Source organism: Tribolium madens, unplaced genomic scaffold (assembly GCF_015345945.1).
Source record: "Tribolium madens isolate multiple individuals breed KSU strain unplaced genomic scaffold, Tmad_KSU_1.1 Scaffold_71;HRSCAF=194;Tcas5.2_LG6, whole genome shotgun sequence".
Classification (NCBI taxonomy): domain Eukaryota; kingdom Metazoa; phylum Arthropoda; class Insecta; order Coleoptera; family Tenebrionidae; genus Tribolium; species Tribolium madens.
The window spans coordinates 7,096,701-7,115,064 of NW_025401041.1; the positions used below are offsets into that span (position 1 = coordinate 7,096,701).

Genomic DNA, 18,364 nt, shown 5'->3' on the forward strand with positions numbered 1-18,364 from the left:
GGGTTTTATCCCAAAAATTAGCCTTCTCTTTGATAACAACTAATTAAATATAATATATTTTTTAAAATTTAATTTTAAATAACAAATTTGGATATAGTCCAAATCAACGATAAAAAATTATATTCAGATGTTATATACGTCTATAAAAAAGACGAATCGGTTTGTCAATTTTATTTAAAAACAGTAAAATTTCTAAATTTTTTTATTGTCAAGATTTAATCAGTCTGAGATTTACAGAAATAAATTTTTGCGGAAAAATACCCGTTAAACATCGAATTAAGGATAATAAATGCCAAGTTTTTATAAACTGTGAGAAAATAATCGAGAAAATCGGTTCTAGCACCGCTCAAAGAGAGCAAAAGATATTTTTAAACCAAACTAATTGGTCGTTTTTTATTTATTTCAACACAAAATAATTTACAAAAACAATTATTGCTCTAATTTACTGTAAGATTTTTTACTTTGTGTTGAAAACATTAAATATCCATTTTCATATAAATTTGTATTTTTTGCTTAAAACATTTAAAAAAGTGTGGATTAGGGATTTTACTTTTCTCGGTTTGTTTTTTCCAAAAAACAAAACCTTGACCGCTAAAAATGTTACAATCCAGGTGTCTGCTTACACTGCTTCAAAATATATTTACAACGTTTTAAATTTAGCTTATCCAAAAATTTGTTTAATTTGGCAAACAGATAAGCTCAGCTTAATCAAACATCACAACACAATATATAAAAAAAATCATTTCAACAATCAGACTCGTGTCCTAATTGCAGGTATTAGAGCCAAGAAAAAAAAAACAGAGTCGTACTATGCATTTTTCTAACCGGGTTAATTCTCAGATAAATCACTTTTTTTCTAGCCTAATAAATTTTCTTACAATAAAGTTTAAAATAAGCTTTTCTCACTCAAAAAAAAACATGTAAACGTCGAAATACACCTATAGTTTACGACCTAGATTTTGTCGTTGTTCGAGCGCTGACTTTTGGACTATTTACTACTTTTAGACGAGATTGGGGCTAACGAGTACAAAAATTATTTGCGAAAATTGTAATTGCGGTGAAAATTTTATTTCGGGACTTTTCGTTGTACTGTGTCCAAAATTGTATTGTTTTTTCTTCCGACTCGGCTAATTAAGAAAAAATCATCTTAAAGTGAGAAGCGTGCGCCAAGAATATTTATAGAAGTTTTATGGAATTGTAAAAACTTAATTGGTTCGAATTTGACTTCCCTAAACGAATTTTTGGGTTAATTACATTTTTATTGTTTTCACCAGTGATTTTTTCGGTTAAAACACTACTAATTAATTATTTTTGTGAATTCCAAAGGAGCTGGACTCCCCGGTGATTCCATTATTATCAAAAATAAACCGAGACTGTATTTCGACGATTTAAAAATAATCCAAATTGTTTCTATTTTTAGAATGTCCTATCGGCGAATTTTAATTGACCTTTGCAAAGACGCGGTATAACACAATTATTTTGACTTAATTTATTTGAAAAAAATATTAATTACCCCAGAAATGCATCGATCAGTCCTGCAATGTCACCTTATTATAAGAAAAAACATCTATTTTGTTTTGTGCCAAATTTTGTGTATTTTTTTTTCAACAAAACCGTTTTATTACTGATAATTGCATTGTTGTGTGAAAAAATCAAGTAAAACTAATTAGGTGGCTAGAGAAAAAAAATATCAAAAATAAAGGTTGATAAATGAAAATTTTGAAAATTGTGCCAAAAACCGAAAATGAATTGTCTAAAATTTATTCAAGCGTTATTTTGAAAATTTTCTTTCGGGGAAAACAAATCATTTTGTTATTGTTTTTTATTTTTGGGGATTTTATACGTTTTCGGCGAATTTTTGGGTAAAAACAACTAATTCGATGGAAAGTCGTTAAAAGTGTTGATAAAATGACTCAAAAATTGGAAAGTGAAATGTTTTATTTATTTTGTCAAGTAAAAAAATATAAAAATTACTAATAATACGTGGAAAAGATCGCAATGAATTTTTATGTTAAATTACTCTGTTTTGAAGCTTAAAGTTTACATTATCTGATACTACAAGTTCCAAGAATACTTATTAATCTAAATAAAAATATTTTCGTTTCAAAAAATTATTCAAAAATTTCATAACGAAATGTTTTGTTCGAGTTTTATGATTTAGAAAACCGGTGCCAAGTCAAAATTGTTTTGAGTTTCACAAATAGCCAAAATTTTGGACTTACCACTTCATTGTGTAGTCCTTTTAATTACAAATAATCACGGGAATTTACACATGAAAGTCTCTAATTTAATTTCTTTCACAAAACACCACGACTTTTTGAATTAAAATTTTCGGTCAAGTGTTTGTTAAGCGATCTGTTGTCGTTCTGGCCGAAAATTTCTTCGGCCGCGGCAATTTTAGACTTGATGTCTATAGTGCGAAAACTTAGTTCGTTCATCTCCCACTAAAACTAATTTTAGAATGTACTTGCAACAAAATTTACAAGTTTTACGAAACGTACTTGGAGTTTTATTATCCCAAATTGGTGCGGGAAATCCCCTAATTACAATAACTATTTTATTATTATTATCTTTAAATAAAGGTGGCCCAAATTACCGAACAAAAAACACTATTCACGGCCACACCTGTTTAAAATAATCGACACGCGATTTACAAAAAAATAAACAGTTCGTCTCGCACCTTTCAAATTACCTGAGAAAATGGGTCATCAGGTGAGGCGATTTGGCGTTAACCCAAAATTTTTAAAATTGGTTTTTTAGTGCATTGCGACCTCAATAAACGAATTTACAAATTGATTCAAATTTAGCGCCATTATTGGCACTGAAACTTCAAAATCCTCGCTTCTGATTGGCTCAATTCGCGTCATGGCGGGCGAAGAGCACGTGGAAATTGTGGAAAACGGTGAAAATCATCAAAAAACAAATAAAAGAAAACGCGAACCATCCGTTTTGGACAATTTTACGAAATTGACCAATGGACTAGAGAAAGTGCGAGTCAAAGCCGGCGTTGATTTACTCCGGTATTTAACAAGTGACAAAAACGGGGAACAAGTGAGGTTATGTTGTGTTTTTACGTTTAAAATTAATTTTATTGTTTTTAGGGCGTCGATGAGTTGAAATACGCATTAGGGCGTTTGATACGTGGTCTTGGGTCGTCGAAAATTCAAGCAAAAACTGGCTTTTTTTCCGCTTTAGTTGCCTTACTTAACCTCAAAAGTTTCACGATTGAGGAGATTTTCACACACGTGGAGAAGGAATTGCATAAAGGGGGCAGTAATAGTAAAAGTGTTAGTTGATTTTATGTCTTTTAGGGAGTTTTTAACTGGTTTTATTGCAGGAAAATGCCGATATTTGTTCAGGGCAGATTTTACTCTGTGGGGCTATACTTAGGTCAAATTTATACGAAAACTGTGACGAAAAGGAGAAAATTAAGATTGTGGAAATGTTACTTAAAGCCGGCAAAGAGAGGTCTTACTTGAATCTAGCCTCGTGTAAATTTTTAACTGATTTATTTGAAAAAGTAAGTTTGGGACTTGAGTAGTAATTGAATTTAATTCGTGTTAATTACAGATTGAGCAAAAAGAATTCGAGAATTTATTTTTTCCACTTGTAAAGAGTGATTTAGCGAAACCGTGGCAAGAACACTCTTTGGACACTCTTTTTTTGCTTTTACAAATACAAAATCATTTTCCCGGTTCTTTACACTCAAAATTTTTGAAAAATAATTTAGGAACGGAAGAAGTGATTTGTAGTGAAAGTTTATACGACTTAGCTTTGACTTTGACGGTGAGTATTGAATAACAATGAAAAATGAAACCATAAAAACATTCTTTTTAGACTATACCACGCGTATCGTCCTTGAAACACCCAATCTTTGACTTGTTTATCAACATTTTATCACACACCGACTTGATCGTGAATTTTTTCAACGAATTAGATCGCACGTTGATAAGACAAAATCGAAATAAATTTTTCGTAGCGACGAGACTTCTCACCGGAATTTTGAACGAATTGAATGATCCTTCTCTAATTCCCGAACTTTTAACAAGAAATTACCTCCAACAATTGATAAACACTTACAAAACAGCTGTTGGTAAACAAAAAGATAAAGAATTCCAAAATCTGACTCAAAAATTATTTGAAACACTCGTGAATTCGTTGAAAAAAGATGGCGTCAAATCAAAGATAAAAATCAAGGTTTTGAAGGCACTTTTGTTCTACCCTGGGACTTTTATTTTTGAAAAAGTCACCAAAAGTAAGCTTGTGCAAAATATAACTGCGAGTTTGAACACAGAAGGGGTTAAAAAATTAGCCGGGATTTATCGTGATGTAATTTTGGCCACAAATGATAAAGTTGTTAATGACAATACAAGGGAAAAATGGTGGAATGTTGATAGAATTTACGCTTCGCATTTGTTGGTAAAATTACTAAATCATCCTTCTATGCACGATAATAATGAGTGGAAAGTCGAACAGTTGGTATTTTTGATGAAATTGGGGCTCCTGAAGGACGATAATATCGGTCACGAGTTGGCCGACTCGTTCAAAGAAACCTTCTACTCGTCACTTGATTTGAAATTATCAAAATTAGACGATTTGAGGCAAATTTTGAGTAAAATTACTCAAGAATTTGCCACACTTGTCGCGCTCGTTCGTCACCCTTTGAGTGAGGAAAACGGCGAAATGTGGCAACGCACACTTGACCTAGCCACGAAATTGGAAAACTCATCAAAGAAGAAAAATTCCGTTTTTCATACCCTTTTTCTTCATCTAGGACTTCAATTGTTTAATAATAATAATACTAAATTAGCTTCCGATTCGTTAGAAGAGTTATTCGTTTGTTACGATAAAACGAAAAAGAAGAGTGTTGACGAAAATGATTTGGTTTGGATCGAAGTCGTTGTTGATCTATTTTTGAATCTTTTGTCACATAATTCGCATTTGTTACGTAGTGTGATAAATTGTGTTTTTCCCCACTTGTGTAAATATATGACTGACAGTGCGATTCATCAAATTTTGAGCGTTTTGGATCCGAAAAATGATTCGAATCCGTTGACGCGAGTTGATGAGAGTAGTAGCGATGAAGAGGAGGAAGTCGAAGATGAGGAAGAAGAAGAAGAAGAGGAAGAAAGTGATGAAGAGGAAGAAGAACCAGTCAATGATAAGTTACGAATGGCTTTACATCAGGCATTGGGTGCGAATGTTGATTCAGAAGCAGAAAGTATAGATCTTGATGATTTAGATGATGAAGAAGGGGAAAAACTAGATGAAGCTTTGAGTCAAGCATTTAAACAGTTTAAACCAAATTTGGGTAAAAGAAAGAAACAGAAGAAAGACGAAGAAGCGTTGACTCACTTCCGGATTCGCGTTTTGGATTTGATCGAGATTTATCTAAATTCGAATCCTTCAATGATCCTAACATTGGAAATAATGTTACCTTTGCTTCAATGTTTGGAATTTTGTATCAGAGACGATCACCAGAAACCCCTCCAAGACCGGTTGAAATCCTGTTTGAAGAAATTATCCTCGTTGAAGAAATTTGAAGATTGTGAGGGCGTAAATGAAGAAATTTTGGTCGATTTGTTGAAAAGTCTCCTCGAGAAAGGGACACGAAACGTGATTATTATCCAAGAAATGGCTGAAAAAATTTCCGAGTGTTGCATTTTCGTTATAAATTGTTCAGAATTGGTCATAATGAAGAAAAAGAAGAAAAGTGGGATTAAAGCCGTGATTAAGGATGGCCTCGAGGCGTTTTTCACGCGCCGGGATTGTGTAATCCCTTATGTACTTTTCAAAAATTTGGTACAAACTAATTGGGAGGGAGTGTTGGGTTTGGTGTCCCACTTATTCGGTTTTGTTTTCGCAAATTCGATACGGCCGTTCCGCAGGAGTCAAGCCGTGGAACTATTGAAGATTTTCTTCAATAATCATCGATTTTTCACCATGCATAGTGAAGAAAGTAAGTCGGTGGAAGGTCACACTAGGAATTTCCTCCGGGATTGTGTCGATTTCTTCCGGGAGTTTTACGCGAATCCCACGGAGAGGAAAGTAAAAGAGAAGTTTTTGGCCGCGTTGTTCGAGCTTTTGGCACAATTGAAAGGGAATTTTTTGGGTCAGGATTTTGAAAATTGGGGAGTTTTGGGCGATTCGGTCAGGGATTGTCGTTCGATTTTGACGTTTTCGAAAGATACAAAAGTCGCGTTCAATAAATTGTGTAACAGTTTAAAGATTTCCAATGTTGTGGAAATGATGAAGCAGAAAACGGTCAAGTTGAATACGGTCGAAGAGGGTGAAAGTGAAGAAAAGGAGGAAGAAAAGAGGAAGAAGAAGAAGTTGAGTAAGGATAAGTTGAAGTTGAAGAAGGAGTCGAAGGAGTTGAGGTTGCAGAGTTTGTCGAAAGGGTTGAAGAGGAAGTTTGAGTGGGAGGAAGATGAAGAAACGAAGAGAGTTAAAAATTGATTTTTAAATAAATTATTTCTAAAGAAATCTTGTGTTTTTATAATGAGGAAAAGCTTACCGTTTTGGATGCCACAATATTTGACGGGACTGCCAGTCTTGCCAACTCAGGATTTTAGGTAAATTTCTCAATTATTAATAACGATAGATTTATTAATAAAATTTACTTAACTTATGATACCTACAGTGTTACAGTTGAAATTTACATAATCTAATAGCAGTTACAAGTAGTGTTTCGACAAATGTCTTAAGTATTACAATTAAGACAACATTTGAATCTTGACGATCGCTTTTTCGTTTTACAATACCACATTCACGCTGAAAATTTGAATTAAACGCACAAAAAACTGAATGATATTTATTGAAAAGAATAATCCGATTCTCTTTGAGATCGTGAAAAAAATTAAGAAAAAAGCAACGGATTCGATTCCAGGTAATATAAAAAATGCGAATTTTTAAATCAAGAATCAAACCGTTTTATGAAATTGGTTTAATGTACTAACATTCCTCTTGGGATTTTCGGACACATCGTGCAACTTTTCGTTTGAATTCGCCGTACATTTCTCGCCACTCTTTCTGGAATTTCATCTAATTAGTGGATTACACACGAAATTTTTTCTCTTACCGCAGCATCGACATTCGCAGGTGATTCATCATTCGGGTCGGCTAACATTGAAATAACGGATATTAAAATAGTTTCTACTGTATGAACTGGCAGCCACCTTTCTGAGGCTTTTTCATAACCAAACTTATCATCCCCTGGCTCATGTAGGATTGATATACACACGTCGCCATTTTTGTCGACTGAAATTCAATTAATCAATACTTTTCAAGGGGGCACTGAATGTCTTACTGTTAGGGTGCCATATTTCTGTCACGAATTTCATTTTGGGCGGCCTTAATGGATATTCTTTGGGGAAATAGAGGTGACATTTGAAGAAACCACCTTCGCTGCAACCACATTTCACGTTCCTAACCTCAAAGTTTTTTTTTTAATGAAAATACTTACTAAAGTGTGTCCGGGGGGCCGATTATCAGCACTTCCCATCTATAAATGTCATTGTCGTCGATTAGCCCAGCAGAAAAGCCCTCGACGGGGTTTTTATTCAATTCTGGAAACGAACCAAAACTTCATTATTAAAATAACACGACGTTAAGGTCATCGCTCGCGACTTTCTCGAATTTTTCATGGGGTGTTGCGAATGTCAAAAAAATTTTTGACATTTGGGGTGAGTCGAAGGGGCCCCCGGGTCAGGTTGTTTTGTTTTTTTCAGGGGTTAGGAGAATTAAATGTGTCGTTTTGGTTGTTTTTGCCGCGACGGGGGCCCACGTTTCGGGGGTGGATCGCTACATGTTGTCGTAATCGTGTTGGCGTTGGAATTTTGGGGTTATAATTAATCGTTTTGTGATTTTCGGATCGGGTTTGGTGTCGATGGCATCGTATTTCTTTGTACTTTGTCAGTGTTGTAAGAATGCTCAAAAATCGTTTTCGTGACTCACCTGCTAGCTGTTTTCTTAGTAGAAGGGCTGACTGTGGTTCTGACATTAATTACAAAGTTAATTTTGAGCTAAATTACCAAACAAACACTGTTTTCTGGGAAAAGATGGCCGGTGTTACTAGCAAATAGGACCGCATTGGATCATTTGAGTCACCTAAAACATATGGTATATCCGTGATGGTTTGCGCCCAGGGTTGGGATTATGGCCGTCGGGTGCGGGTCTCGGATGGGGGGAAGAAATCTACTTTACGCGGGAGATTTTAAATCTGACAATGACGGAAATAACGAGAATTTTAGAATTTTGAAATTGTGATGAATTTTAATTTTGATAAAACGCTTGTCTGCGATTTTTTCACGGGGAATTTTCAAATTTAAATTATTAATTTTTTATTACAAACGAAATACAGCAAATCTCCCAAGTTTATTTACATTATTTTTCGGCCTAGTTAAAAAAAACAAGCGATTTTGTAAGCGAATTTGTAATTTTTGGGGCTAGCTTAGTACTCCAACTAAAATTTGATTTGATTTAATCGTTGACCGATTTTCTTAAAATTTTTAATGTTTCTGTAATTCATTCTAAGTAAGCAACCACTCGCAAAAAAACACAAAAAATGGTCTTTTGTTTAAGAATTTGAATTTTTTTAGGACCATTTTGAATCAGAAAATTGTTTACTACGGCCCTGATATCGTTCAAATTGATTGTATAATCAGTGCAAAATTTAGAACAATAAAGAACCAATCTGTCGAATTATGTACTTTTGAATTTTTTTTCGAAAATTTGGTTTTATCCCTCATTTATAAAATTTGGGGCTAGCTATATACAGGTGCGCCAAAACTCGCGCCCCAGAGAAAAATAGACCAAGAAATCAACAGAAGCCTTGGTTGAGATTAAAAAAAGGGAAAAAACACGAGATCAAGGCTATTATCTTGAAAGAAAAGTAAATTTTCAGTTTTATGATAATTGGTTATGTAATTAGTGATAATAGATTATTCAAATAACAATGAACTGCTAGTAAAAAATATTTTTTTTATTGTGGGAAACACTAATAAGTTAATAACTACATATTTCTAAACAATTATGTATAATTGTTTGCCCAGAGTACTCTACGCAGAGTACTCTATTGTTCTGTTACTGTCTCTCTCTTTTTATCTTATAAAATTTTGTATTGCTTGGTCTTTCTCTAACAGGTCGCTGCTGAAAATCATAAAGTGGTCTTAACTCAATATTTTTTTATAATTATGAATTACAAAATCATCAAAAAGCAAAGTGTTTTATTAAATAAACTGCTCCACAAAWGTTAAGAAAGTGTGCAATAATTACAATAATTAATTAAATTAATAAATTATTAAAAAATAAATTAATAATTAACTAAAAGTGATATAAAGGCAGATATCTTTTTTACTTTTTTGTTTTTGCTGAATTCCACAATGCTTAGAAGAATAAAATTTTAACTTTTGTGGAGCAGTATACAGGGTGCGCCAGAACTCGCGTCCCAGTGAAAAATGTCATATAAGGTAAGATACCAGGAACATGGAAAAAATGTTAAAAAAAAATTATCTCTGAAAATTTCGAAGTTATGAGGGTTTAAAGTTTGCACTTTGATTCTATTTATTTCTGTTGGAAAAATAGTTTTCCAAGTTTTTTTGCCTATATGCTATTAAAAGAGGAAACAAGCAAGCTGTATTTGTGGCTTTTATTGGCAAAATTTTTGTTCCTTTACTAAATAATTGTAAAAAAACATATACAAGATCATCAGTATCATTAAATAGATATAAAAAAATATCAAATGTCGAAAAATAAATGTCAAAATTTTTTTAGTTTTTTTATGTTCCTAGTATCTTACCTTACTTGAAAATTTTCGCGAGTTCTGGCGCACCCTGTATACTATAACTACAAAATCGCTCTAACTTGATTATTTATTAACCGATATCGTTAAAATTTTTAATGTTGGCAGTAATTCATTTTAAGTGAGCCACTACTGGCAAAAAAATAACAAAAAAAGCATCTTTTGTTTGAAAATTTGAATTCTTTTTTGAACCTTTTTGAATTTTTGTGCAAAGTTTTGCACTAATTGTATGGAAAGAATCAATGTCGGATTATGAATTTTTGAAAGTTTTGGCAAAAAAAGGCTAAAACCGCTAAAAACGACTCAAATCGGTGTTATTGAATCAAAAATTGAGCAAAATACAAATTTTACTACATAATAAATGTACTAAATACTCAGTGTCAAATTTTGACAGTTTGGACATTTGACAGTAAAGAAAATTAATTGACGTTTATCTTTCAAATAATATTTTTTTATATTGACAATAAAATCAAAAAAGCCGATTTTTAAAACAAAAATTTTAATAATTTTTCTTGTCGAAAAATTTAAGACGTTCTGATTGGTTGATTTTAAAAGTCGTAATTGATTGGCTAAGGATCGCACAATGACACTCAATTTTAATGCATTCAATAATTTTTTACTTTTTATTGGTCTAATAATCGAAAGTGCATGATTCATATTGACTCTGGGGTTGGCTCCACCCATTGTGCAAAATTAGATCCAATTAAAGTAAGATAACTCACACTAAACGCTGATTTGTTGTACAAATTCAATTCAGAATTCAATAATTATTCACGATTTTTTAAATGGGTGGAGTTACTTACCGTTGCTAGGTTTTTGTCGGATTTTGGCCAATAAGAAATAAAAACCGGTTTGTTCTCACGACAGTGGTAATTACCTAAATGGGAAATGATTGTTATTGGCCCTTGTAATAAATTTAAAAAATGTCCAACCAATCAAATTCAAGATTTTGCAAAAACCTTATCGATTGGCCATAAAAAAACTGTTTTAATTCAACAATTTAAATTAATTTTTCCAATCAGCTACGAAAAATTAATGATAAGAGATTATTTTGTCAATTTTTTTCTCAGTGAAATCCAAAAAATAGAAGATTAATGCTTTTATACGACTTTAAAAAAAATTCGTTTGATTTTCTTAAAGTATGAGTCACATTGTTGCAAAATGTCAACAACTATCAGATTGAATTGAAGCCAATAACGCACTCTTAGTAATATTTTCTTTAAAACGTTAATTTAGGCACTTTTTGACTTTTTTTCTCTATGAAGAATTATGATTGAATTTTTGTTTCTTACCTTCACTCAATCTCCAACTTTTTTCCATTTTCTACTTTTATGCCCCCAAAATTTCCAACAATCTCCAGAAAAAAACAATTGCTGTTGTGTGACAAAGATGGTTAAATTACCGTTTTACACGAGTGTGACAAAGTTGACAAAAAGTAACAAAGTAATGCGATTTAACCAGATTTAATGCTAACTTAAACCTAATTACAACATTAATATACAAAGAAGAGAGCTTCAAAATGGCTTAATTTTGCCCCCACGTGCAATAATCCTCCTTGGTGGCGGCTGTATACTCATCAACTAGGTCCTGGACAACCTCCCGACTCGAATCCAGCTCGTTCAGATTATCCTTAAACATTTCTTCCTTCCGGAATTGATCCAAAAACGCCTCCCTTTTCCTCAACTTGTCATACTGGGCCAAAGCTCGATCAAACAACTTCAAAAAAAAATAAAAAATAACAATAATAATAAAAATTACCATTTCTCTATCAACTTACCGAACTAATATTCGTGTGATTGGCCAACATGAGCCCCGAAACCCTATGCGCAGTCTGAATATACGGCGACTTCCGTGACAACGCCACTTGGATACTTGCGGGCCCCCATGGTATAAACTGTGCCAATTTCCGCTCCCTGATCCTCTGCAAAGACTTATGAACTTGTGTGGGGTCCACCTCCCCTTGAATAATATTCAAAATTGAGATAAAACAGTGTTGGGAATTACGGTCTTGCGACGTCGAAACCATCATATTTTTGGGTTGGAGGAGACGTCTCATAACATCCAAAACTGTGGTTTTGCGTACATTAACCTCGTCTGTGTCGGTTGATAGGGGGGTGTACCCCGTCATGAGATAATGGAGACGCGGAGTGGGGATTAAGGGGGCTAGCAGCCCCATTAAATCGTTATTCATGTACGAAGGGTAGCGCAGAGTTGTGGTCGAGACGGACATTATGGTGCTGACTAGACTGTTGATTTGGGTGAAAGTGGGGTTTTGGATGCGGAGACGGTCGGCGGCGATCCGGTTGAGGGCTGTGTTGTCGAGCACGACGACTGAATCGGCCGATTCCGTGAGGCGTTTGAGGGTCAAAAGCGAGTTGTAGGGTTGGACCACCACGTCACTGATTTCGTCCAAATTTGGGAACACACTGTAGGTTTGGACCAGCTTTTTGGGGAACCTATCAGAGAGCTTCTCGAGAATGTTGGACCCCATCCCGGAGCCGGTCCCCCCAGCGATGGAATGACACAAAACGAAGCCCTCCAAACTGTCACTCCCGTCGGCCTCCCGATCGATTATATCGAAAATCTCCTCGTTTAGTTTCTCCCCTTGGGAGTAGCCCGAGGCCCAGTTGTTCCCCGCGCCGCCCCCGTTTTTCGACAAGAACACGTTTTCCTGATTGTAGAGTTTGGAATAGGGCGAATTGAGGATCGTGTTAATGACTCTTGGCTCCAAGTCGAGGAGGACCGCTCGAGGGATGTAATGCTCGTCATCGGCTTGGTAGAAAAACACGTCTTTGCGGTCGATGCCCTCGGTGGCGAAGTCCTCGAGGATGCCTTCGGGGCTGATGCCGTGCTCGGCACAAAGACGTTTCCAGAATTCAAAACCGACTGAAAAACATAACCTCAAAAAACATAAATAAAACTTGGGTTACTCACTTTGGTTGCCACATTGGCCCAGTTGCAAGGTTATCATTTCGCACGGCATTGTGACGCTTGAGGGGGCCCCACCGGTTGAAATTAACACAAAACGGGGCTATTAATGCAATGACACTTGTGACAGTTTGAATTCGACTTAAATTTTGAAAAATGACAGGACACTTATCATTGGTTGAAATCCACCATTGTGATTGGTCCAACAAGGCGCCAAAGTCAAATCGGATGATCAAAAATAAAATTAACACAAAACGGGTTTATTACTGTTTTATTACAATGACACTTGTGACAGTTTAAATTTGCTCAAAATTTTGAGTGGACGAAAAAAATTCATTACAGCGCCACCATTTTCTTATGGTCAAATGCCCTTTTAATAAGCTTCATTTTCTGCAAAAAATGAAAAAAATCGATACACGGGATGACACTTGAAAAAAAAACTTTGTATTATAAATAAATTTTGAGAAAACGAAAAAAATTCATTACAGCCCTACAAAGCCATTGTAACCCCACCATTTTTTCACAGTGAAATGTCCTTTTAATAAGCTCTATTTTCTGCAAAAATAAAAAAAATGATACACGGAATGACACTTGAAAAAAATATAGTTTGTATTATAAACAAATTTTGAGAAAACGAAAAAATTTTATTACAGCCCTAAAAAGCCATTGTAAACCCACCAGTTTTTCATGGTCAAATGCCCTTTTAATAAGCTTTATTTTCTGCAAAAATGAAAAAAATCGATACACGGGATGACACTTGAAAAAAAAACTTTGTATTATAAATAAATTTTGAGTAAACGAAAAAAATTCATTACAGCCCTAAAAAGCCATTATAACCCCACCAGTTTTTCATGGTCAAATGCCCTTTTAATAAGCTTTATTTTCTGCAAAAATAAAAAAAATCTATACACGGGCTGACACTTGAAAAAAATAAAGTTTGTATTATAAACAAATTTTGAGTAAACGAAAAAAATTCATTACAGCCCTAAAAAGCCATTGTAACCCCACCATTTTTTAGTGTCAAATGCCCTTTTGATAAGCTTCATTTTCTGCAAAAATGAAAAAAATCGATACACGGGATGACACTTGAAAAAAAAAACTTTGTATTATAAATAAATTTTGAAAAAACGAAAAAAATTCATGACAGCCCTAAAAAGCCATTGTAACCCCACCATTTTTTCACAGTGAAATGTCCTTTTAATAAGCTCTATTTTCTGCAAAAATAAAAAAAATGATACACGGGATGACACTTGAAAAAAATATAGTTTGTATTATAAACAAATTTTGAGAAAACGAAAAAAATTTATTACAGCCCTAAAAAGCCACTGTGACCCCACCATTTTTTAGTGTCAAATGCCCTTTTAATAAGCTTCATTTTCTGTAAAAATGAAAAAAATCGATACACGGGATGACACTTGAAAAAAATAAAGTTAACAATGCATAAGTGAAATACATTTGACCTTGAATCGCACAATTGCAACAATATAATTAATTGAAATTGTTATTCATGACAGAATTACATTGAAAACGTCAAAAAACTATCAACAATAGTCATTTGCAATTGAAAATGCTTATTTTTCCATCTTTTGTAAAATATTATGCTTTATTTTAATAATATTCCAATAATTTTTCGATTGTGAACCTGGCTGCACGAAATGAAAATTGTATGATCAAAAATAAAATTAACACAAAACGGGTTTATTACCCTCAATGACACTCATGACAGTTTAAATTTGCTCAAAACTTTGAATCTGCGATTTGTTAAAATTCGCTATTGTGATTGGTCAAGCCACCCCGTTACTAGGCGGCAAAATCAAATTGTTTGATCAATAATTTGCAAAAATGTCGATGGTGACGCAAAATCAGAAAGAAAAATGCGAATATGGACTGAAAGACGTATTCAAGAGCCCCAGGTTGATTCAATTTCGAATCCAGGTCAGTACTTGATTTCTTTCAGGATGACAAAGGAGTACCTCCTGAACCACTGCAAGGAGTTGAAACTGTACCGCACCCCACATTTGAACGAAGTGCTTTACTTGCACTTCAAGGGTTTTTCGTATATTGAGAATTTGGAGGAATACACCGGCTTGAAATGTCTTTGGTTGGAGAACAACGGAATTCGCAAAATCAGCGGATTGGAGAATCAAAAGGAACTGCGAAGCTTGTTCCTCCACTACAATCTGATCCAAAAAATTGAAAATTTGGAGAATTGTGTCATCCTCGACAACTTGAACTTGTCCCACAATCAAGTGAAAAAAATCGAGAATTTGGACACAATCAAAACGCTTCATAGTTTGAATTTATCGCATAATTACTTGGAAAAAATTGAAGATATTGAACATTTGGTGCAACTCCTTGAATTATCAGTTTTAGACATGTCAAATAACCATCTCGATGACCCTCTCATTGTGGAAATTTTGAGCAAAATGCCTGAATTGCGTGTGTTGAATCTTATGGGAAACCCCGCTATTAGAAAAATACCAGCGTATCGTAAAACAATGATTTTGGCTTGTGTAAGTTGAGTTTTGTAGTGTTTTAAGTTGAAATGTTAATTTTTAGAAAAATTTGCAATATTTGGATGACCGTCCGGTGTTTCCCCGAGACCGCGCATGCGCGGAAGCTTGGGGACGTGGTGGAATTGCTGAAGAAAACGCAGAAAGACAGCGTTGGATTGAAAGAGAACATCGCAAAATAACTGAAAGTGTCGATGGTAACTTTGACGATTTTTTTATCGTTGAATTAGCCCTTATTTCTAGCCATGATCGCAATGAGGGATAGAAGAAGGGCCGAAATGGCATCCCATGGGGATAGTGGGATGGGTACTTCAGTTGCAGATTCCGAAAGTGAAGATAAAGGTGAAGAAAGTAGTGATGAAGAAGACCAAAGCAATAACTTTATGGAAGAAAGACAACCAACGGAGGATTATTCCGAATATAGGGAAAGAATCTTTGATTTTGATTCAAAAGTTGTAAGAAAAAGAAAACTGGTTGAAGAAATTGAAACTGAAGAAACAGTGAAGACAGAAAATCATGAATTGGATGTAGAGAAGTTGCAAGAAAGGCTGACGGAGGAAGTTAGGAGGGAAGATATGGGAGAATGTTTGAAGAATATGATGCTTGCCGAAAATATTGAAGATAATCAAGAACAAAATAAAAGCGAAAGTCTTGATTCCGTTCAGAATGATACAGAGGAAGATGAAAATTTAATTTCAAAAAGTGAAGAAAGTAAAAGAAATGATGATAACCAAGGGACAAACAAAAATACAACTTACACTAGTCAAGAAAAAGAAGAAAACAAAGATAATACTACAAAATTGGAGAACTTCAACAACGAAGATATCCAGAGCACCTATTTGGCTCAAATTTCTTCTGTAGAAAATGAAGAAAAAACAATTGAAACAAAAGATAAAGAATTATCGCCAAATAACGAAGAAATAAATTCCTCTTGCGAAAATGTGGAAAAACATGAAACAGAAGATTGCTCTGAAAAAATAAATGAAAATTTCAGTTTTACAGAAGAAATGACATCTGAAATGAACGTTGAAAATGATGATACGAAGAATGAAGATAGTACAAATGAAGAAGTAAATAATTTAGGACGGAAATTGATTGAAACACTTCGCAAAATGGCAAATGAGATGGACGACGACAAAAAGAAGAAACATGAAGATCACGATGCAGGGAACTTGGGAAGAAAACTAGTCGAAGCTGTTGATCAAGTAGCAAAAGAAATCAATAAAGAGGAGAAACCCGAAGAATTCGCGAAGAAACTTGAGTTATCGGAGGTGAATACACAAAATGAAGATTCCGAAGAAGAACTGCGCTATTATGAAGCACTTGACATGTCAAGCAGTACCGATTTTGACCATCTGTTGGACCGAAATGGTAGTCACACAAAACTTAAAACTGTTGATAGATTTCTCACGAAGGAAGATATCCCAGTGCCTCCTTACGTGGAAGAGTTGGACAGAGCCAATCCAGGGCAAGAATATAGAGAGATTCTTGACTGGAATTTGAAAATAAAAGAAGAAAATACAAAGATTTTGCTCCCGATCAGAAGAAGAAGAATTGAAGTAGATGAAGAAGATGAGTTGTATGAATTGATTCAAGAAATGAAGAAAGATGAAGAGGAACAAAACGAAAGTGGGGATGATATGAAAGCTATATCTAATCCAAACTTTGTTGAAGATACAATGAATGAGTGTGGATTGTTAGCAAAGTCTATAGCTAGTTTGAGGAAAGATATGGCGGAGTTCTGTGATAGTATTGGGGAGTTTCTTGCTAAAACAAGTGGTAGAAAGGGAAATTTGATAAAGCAAGTTGAAGAAGAAGAAGAAGAGGAGAATAATGATGAATTTGAAGAGTGTGAACGTGGGAATGAAGATGAAGTCAGTCCGATTGTTACACGGAAAGTTACACAAACTCTAGAAATGCAAGTTGTAAATGAAATGTAATTTTTTTAGAAATAAAGTGTTGTTTTTTGCACCACTTTTGGCACTAGCAATGTCGAAATTATATTTCGACAGTCAAAATCGTTAAATTTTGACGTCTTTTAATCTACCAGCGAGTTGAAAAAGTCTATTAGTGACCTATCATGGTAAAATTAAAAAAAAATATATGGGACATTGATAGATACTAACTTAGTGCATCACCTAAAATTATTTTCAACTATGACCCAAAATGACCCAAAAATAAGTTACGATACAAACTTTTGTTTTTTCAAATGAAACACCGTATGTTTCTTGGCATTTTTGGATGTAATCTTTTAAAAAAATGTTTTCGCTTAGTTTTAGAAATAAGACGGTTTTTTAACGAAAACATGCACTTTTTAAAAAGTTATTACACTAAAACTAAGACAGCTAGAACATTTTTTTTTATTTCTACAAAAAAGAAAGTACAGAATTTAAAGCTGTTTTTTTTTAAAGCAATTTTGTAGTGTTTTGCATTTGTAAAAATTAATAAATCAAGAAGTTTGTTAAAAGTCAAAAAAACTTAAAAAAATTTAAATGGAACACCCAATTTTTTATTTTTGAATAAATTAGACCGCTCCGGGTACCAAAAATCGCCCAAAATTTCGACAAAAATCGAAAAAATTAAAAACTTCCAAATTGTCCATTTACACTCTTGGATGTTCAAAAGATTTAATAAAGTACAAAAACATTGTAAAAATGCGAAAAATAAATTTTTTAAAAATTTTTGTAAAATATATTGAAGGAAAACATTGAAATTAACATGTGTACAATACTAACAAAAATAAACACCAATAGATGGTGGTCGTATAAGAGCGCGAACTTTAAAACAAATATCTACAAAAGTAAAAATAGTGAAAAGGTTAATAGTAATAATGTACCTATGTATACAAAAGGTAAGTTAAAAAAAGTAATACAAAAGTGAAAGGTAAGTTTTGTATTAAAAATTGAGTATTTTTTTTTTATTAATTATTGTTATTAGTACTAATAACACAAATGATTTACATAGGTGAATTAGTGAAATAGAGTGTAACTAACCCCGAATTTCTTTTTTTTTTCACTCTTTGCCCTTCGAGCTTTGGGACCTTCATAGTGTTATTTAGAATCAAAATTAAGACTTACTAGTAGTTTTTGGCCGGGCCGAAGTTTCATAAATTACGTAATTT

At 33.8% G+C, this 18,364-nt stretch overlaps 5 protein-coding genes across 7 annotated transcripts in view; 2 read left to right on the forward strand and 3 right to left on the reverse strand.

The window, feature by feature from the left end:
• LOC123009409 (tau-tubulin kinase homolog Asator) overlaps nt 1–6,543 on the reverse strand; it is a 25,494-nt gene extending 18,951 nt beyond the window's left edge. For 2 of the 3 annotated variants that reach the window (XM_044405700.1, XM_044405703.1), the window contains exon 1: nt 2,223–2,356. In XM_044405700.1, coding sequence (XP_044261635.1) covers nt 2,223–2,230 — 8 coding nt within the window. In that variant the 5' untranslated portion in view covers nt 2,231–2,356. Of the gene's footprint in view, nt 1–2,222; nt 2,357–6,517 lie in introns of those variants that run through there. The other variant, XM_044405702.1, reaches the window with a different exon arrangement.
• On the forward strand, nt 2,568–6,486 carry LOC123009408 (rDNA transcriptional regulator pol5). The gene is made up of 6 exons (XM_044405699.1): nt 2,568–2,712; nt 2,761–3,051; nt 3,102–3,287; nt 3,338–3,520; nt 3,571–3,786; nt 3,838–6,486. Exons 2-6 carry the CDS (start codon nt 2,866–2,868, stop codon nt 6,457–6,459), a joined length of 3,393 nt encoding a protein of 1,130 aa, XP_044261634.1. The 5' UTR covers nt 2,568–2,712; nt 2,761–2,865; the 3' UTR covers nt 6,460–6,486.
• Nucleotides 6,544–6,603: 60 nt separating the features above from the next.
• LOC123009410 (ubiquitin-conjugating enzyme E2 G1) lies at nt 6,604–8,146 on the reverse strand. The gene is made up of 5 exons (XM_044405704.1): nt 7,957–8,146; nt 7,466–7,568; nt 7,310–7,407; nt 7,082–7,260; nt 6,604–7,032 (listed from the first exon to the last, which is right to left on the reverse strand). The coding sequence occupies exons 1-5, from the start codon at nt 8,000–8,002 to the stop codon at nt 6,955–6,957; spliced, it is 504 nt and encodes a 167-aa protein (XP_044261639.1). The 5' UTR covers nt 8,003–8,146; the 3' UTR covers nt 6,604–6,954.
• Nucleotides 8,147–11,249: 3,103 nt separating this feature from the next.
• On the reverse strand, nt 11,250–12,876 carry LOC123008577 (tubulin gamma-1 chain-like). The gene is made up of 3 exons (XM_044404444.1): nt 12,737–12,876; nt 11,580–12,688; nt 11,250–11,518 (listed from the first exon to the last, which is right to left on the reverse strand). Exons 1-3 carry the CDS (start codon nt 12,783–12,785, stop codon nt 11,327–11,329), a joined length of 1,350 nt encoding a protein of 449 aa, XP_044260379.1. The 5' UTR covers nt 12,786–12,876; the 3' UTR covers nt 11,250–11,326.
• A 1,659-nt stretch (nt 12,877–14,535) lies between these two features.
• On the forward strand, nt 14,536–17,235 carry LOC123008738 (dynein axonemal assembly factor 1). The gene is made up of 4 exons (XM_044404732.1): nt 14,536–14,643; nt 14,688–15,243; nt 15,290–15,440; nt 15,487–17,235. Exons 1-4 carry the CDS (start codon nt 14,573–14,575, stop codon nt 17,181–17,183), a joined length of 2,475 nt encoding a protein of 824 aa, XP_044260667.1. The 5' UTR covers nt 14,536–14,572; the 3' UTR covers nt 17,184–17,235.
• The last annotated feature ends 1,129 nt before the right edge of the window (nt 17,236–18,364 follow it).

What these genes read in the sequence shown, in the direction of transcription:
- LOC123009410 (XM_044405704.1), bottom strand. Translation starts at nt 8,002, where the DNA reads ATGTCAGAACCACAGTCAGCCCTTCTACTAAGAAAACAGCTAGCAG. An exon ending in AGAAATATGGCACCCTAACA is followed by an intron (nt 7,261 to 7,309) that starts GTAAGACATTCA and finishes ATTGAATTTCAG; the next exon opens with TCGACAAAAATGGCGACGTG. An exon ending in CTGCGAATGTCGATGCTGCG is followed by an intron (nt 7,033 to 7,081) that starts GTAAGAGAAAAA and finishes ATGAAATTCCAG; the next exon opens with AAAGAGTGGCGAGAAATGTA.
- LOC123009408 (XM_044405699.1), top strand. Translation starts at nt 2,866, where the DNA reads ATGGCGGGCGAAGAGCACGTGGAAATTGTGGAAAACGGTGAAAATCAT. An exon ending in GTGACAAAAACGGGGAACAA is followed by an intron (nt 3,052 to 3,101) that starts GTGAGGTTATGT and finishes TATTGTTTTTAG; the next exon opens with GGCGTCGATGAGTTGAAATA. An exon ending in ACTTAGCTTTGACTTTGACG is followed by an intron (nt 3,787 to 3,837) that starts GTGAGTATTGAA and finishes CATTCTTTTTAG; the next exon opens with ACTATACCACGCGTATCGTC.
- LOC123008577 (XM_044404444.1), bottom strand. Translation starts at nt 12,785, where the DNA reads ATGCCGTGCGAAATGATAACCTTGCAACTGGGCCAATGTGGCAACCAA. An exon ending in GGGCCAATGTGGCAACCAAA is followed by an intron (nt 12,689 to 12,736) that starts GTGAGTAACCCA and finishes TATGTTTTTCAG; the next exon opens with TCGGTTTTGAATTCTGGAAA. An exon ending in ATCACACGAATATTAGTTCG is followed by an intron (nt 11,519 to 11,579) that starts GTAAGTTGATAG and finishes TTTTTTTTGAAG; the next exon opens with TTGTTTGATCGAGCTTTGGC.
- LOC123008738 (XM_044404732.1), top strand. Translation starts at nt 14,573, where the DNA reads ATGTCGATGGTGACGCAAAATCAGAAAGAAAAATGCGAATATGGACTG. An exon ending in AAACAATGATTTTGGCTTGT is followed by an intron (nt 15,244 to 15,289) that starts GTAAGTTGAGTT and finishes GTTAATTTTTAG; the next exon opens with AAAAATTTGCAATATTTGGA. An exon ending in AATAACTGAAAGTGTCGATG is followed by an intron (nt 15,441 to 15,486) that starts GTAACTTTGACG and finishes CCTTATTTCTAG; the next exon opens with CCATGATCGCAATGAGGGAT.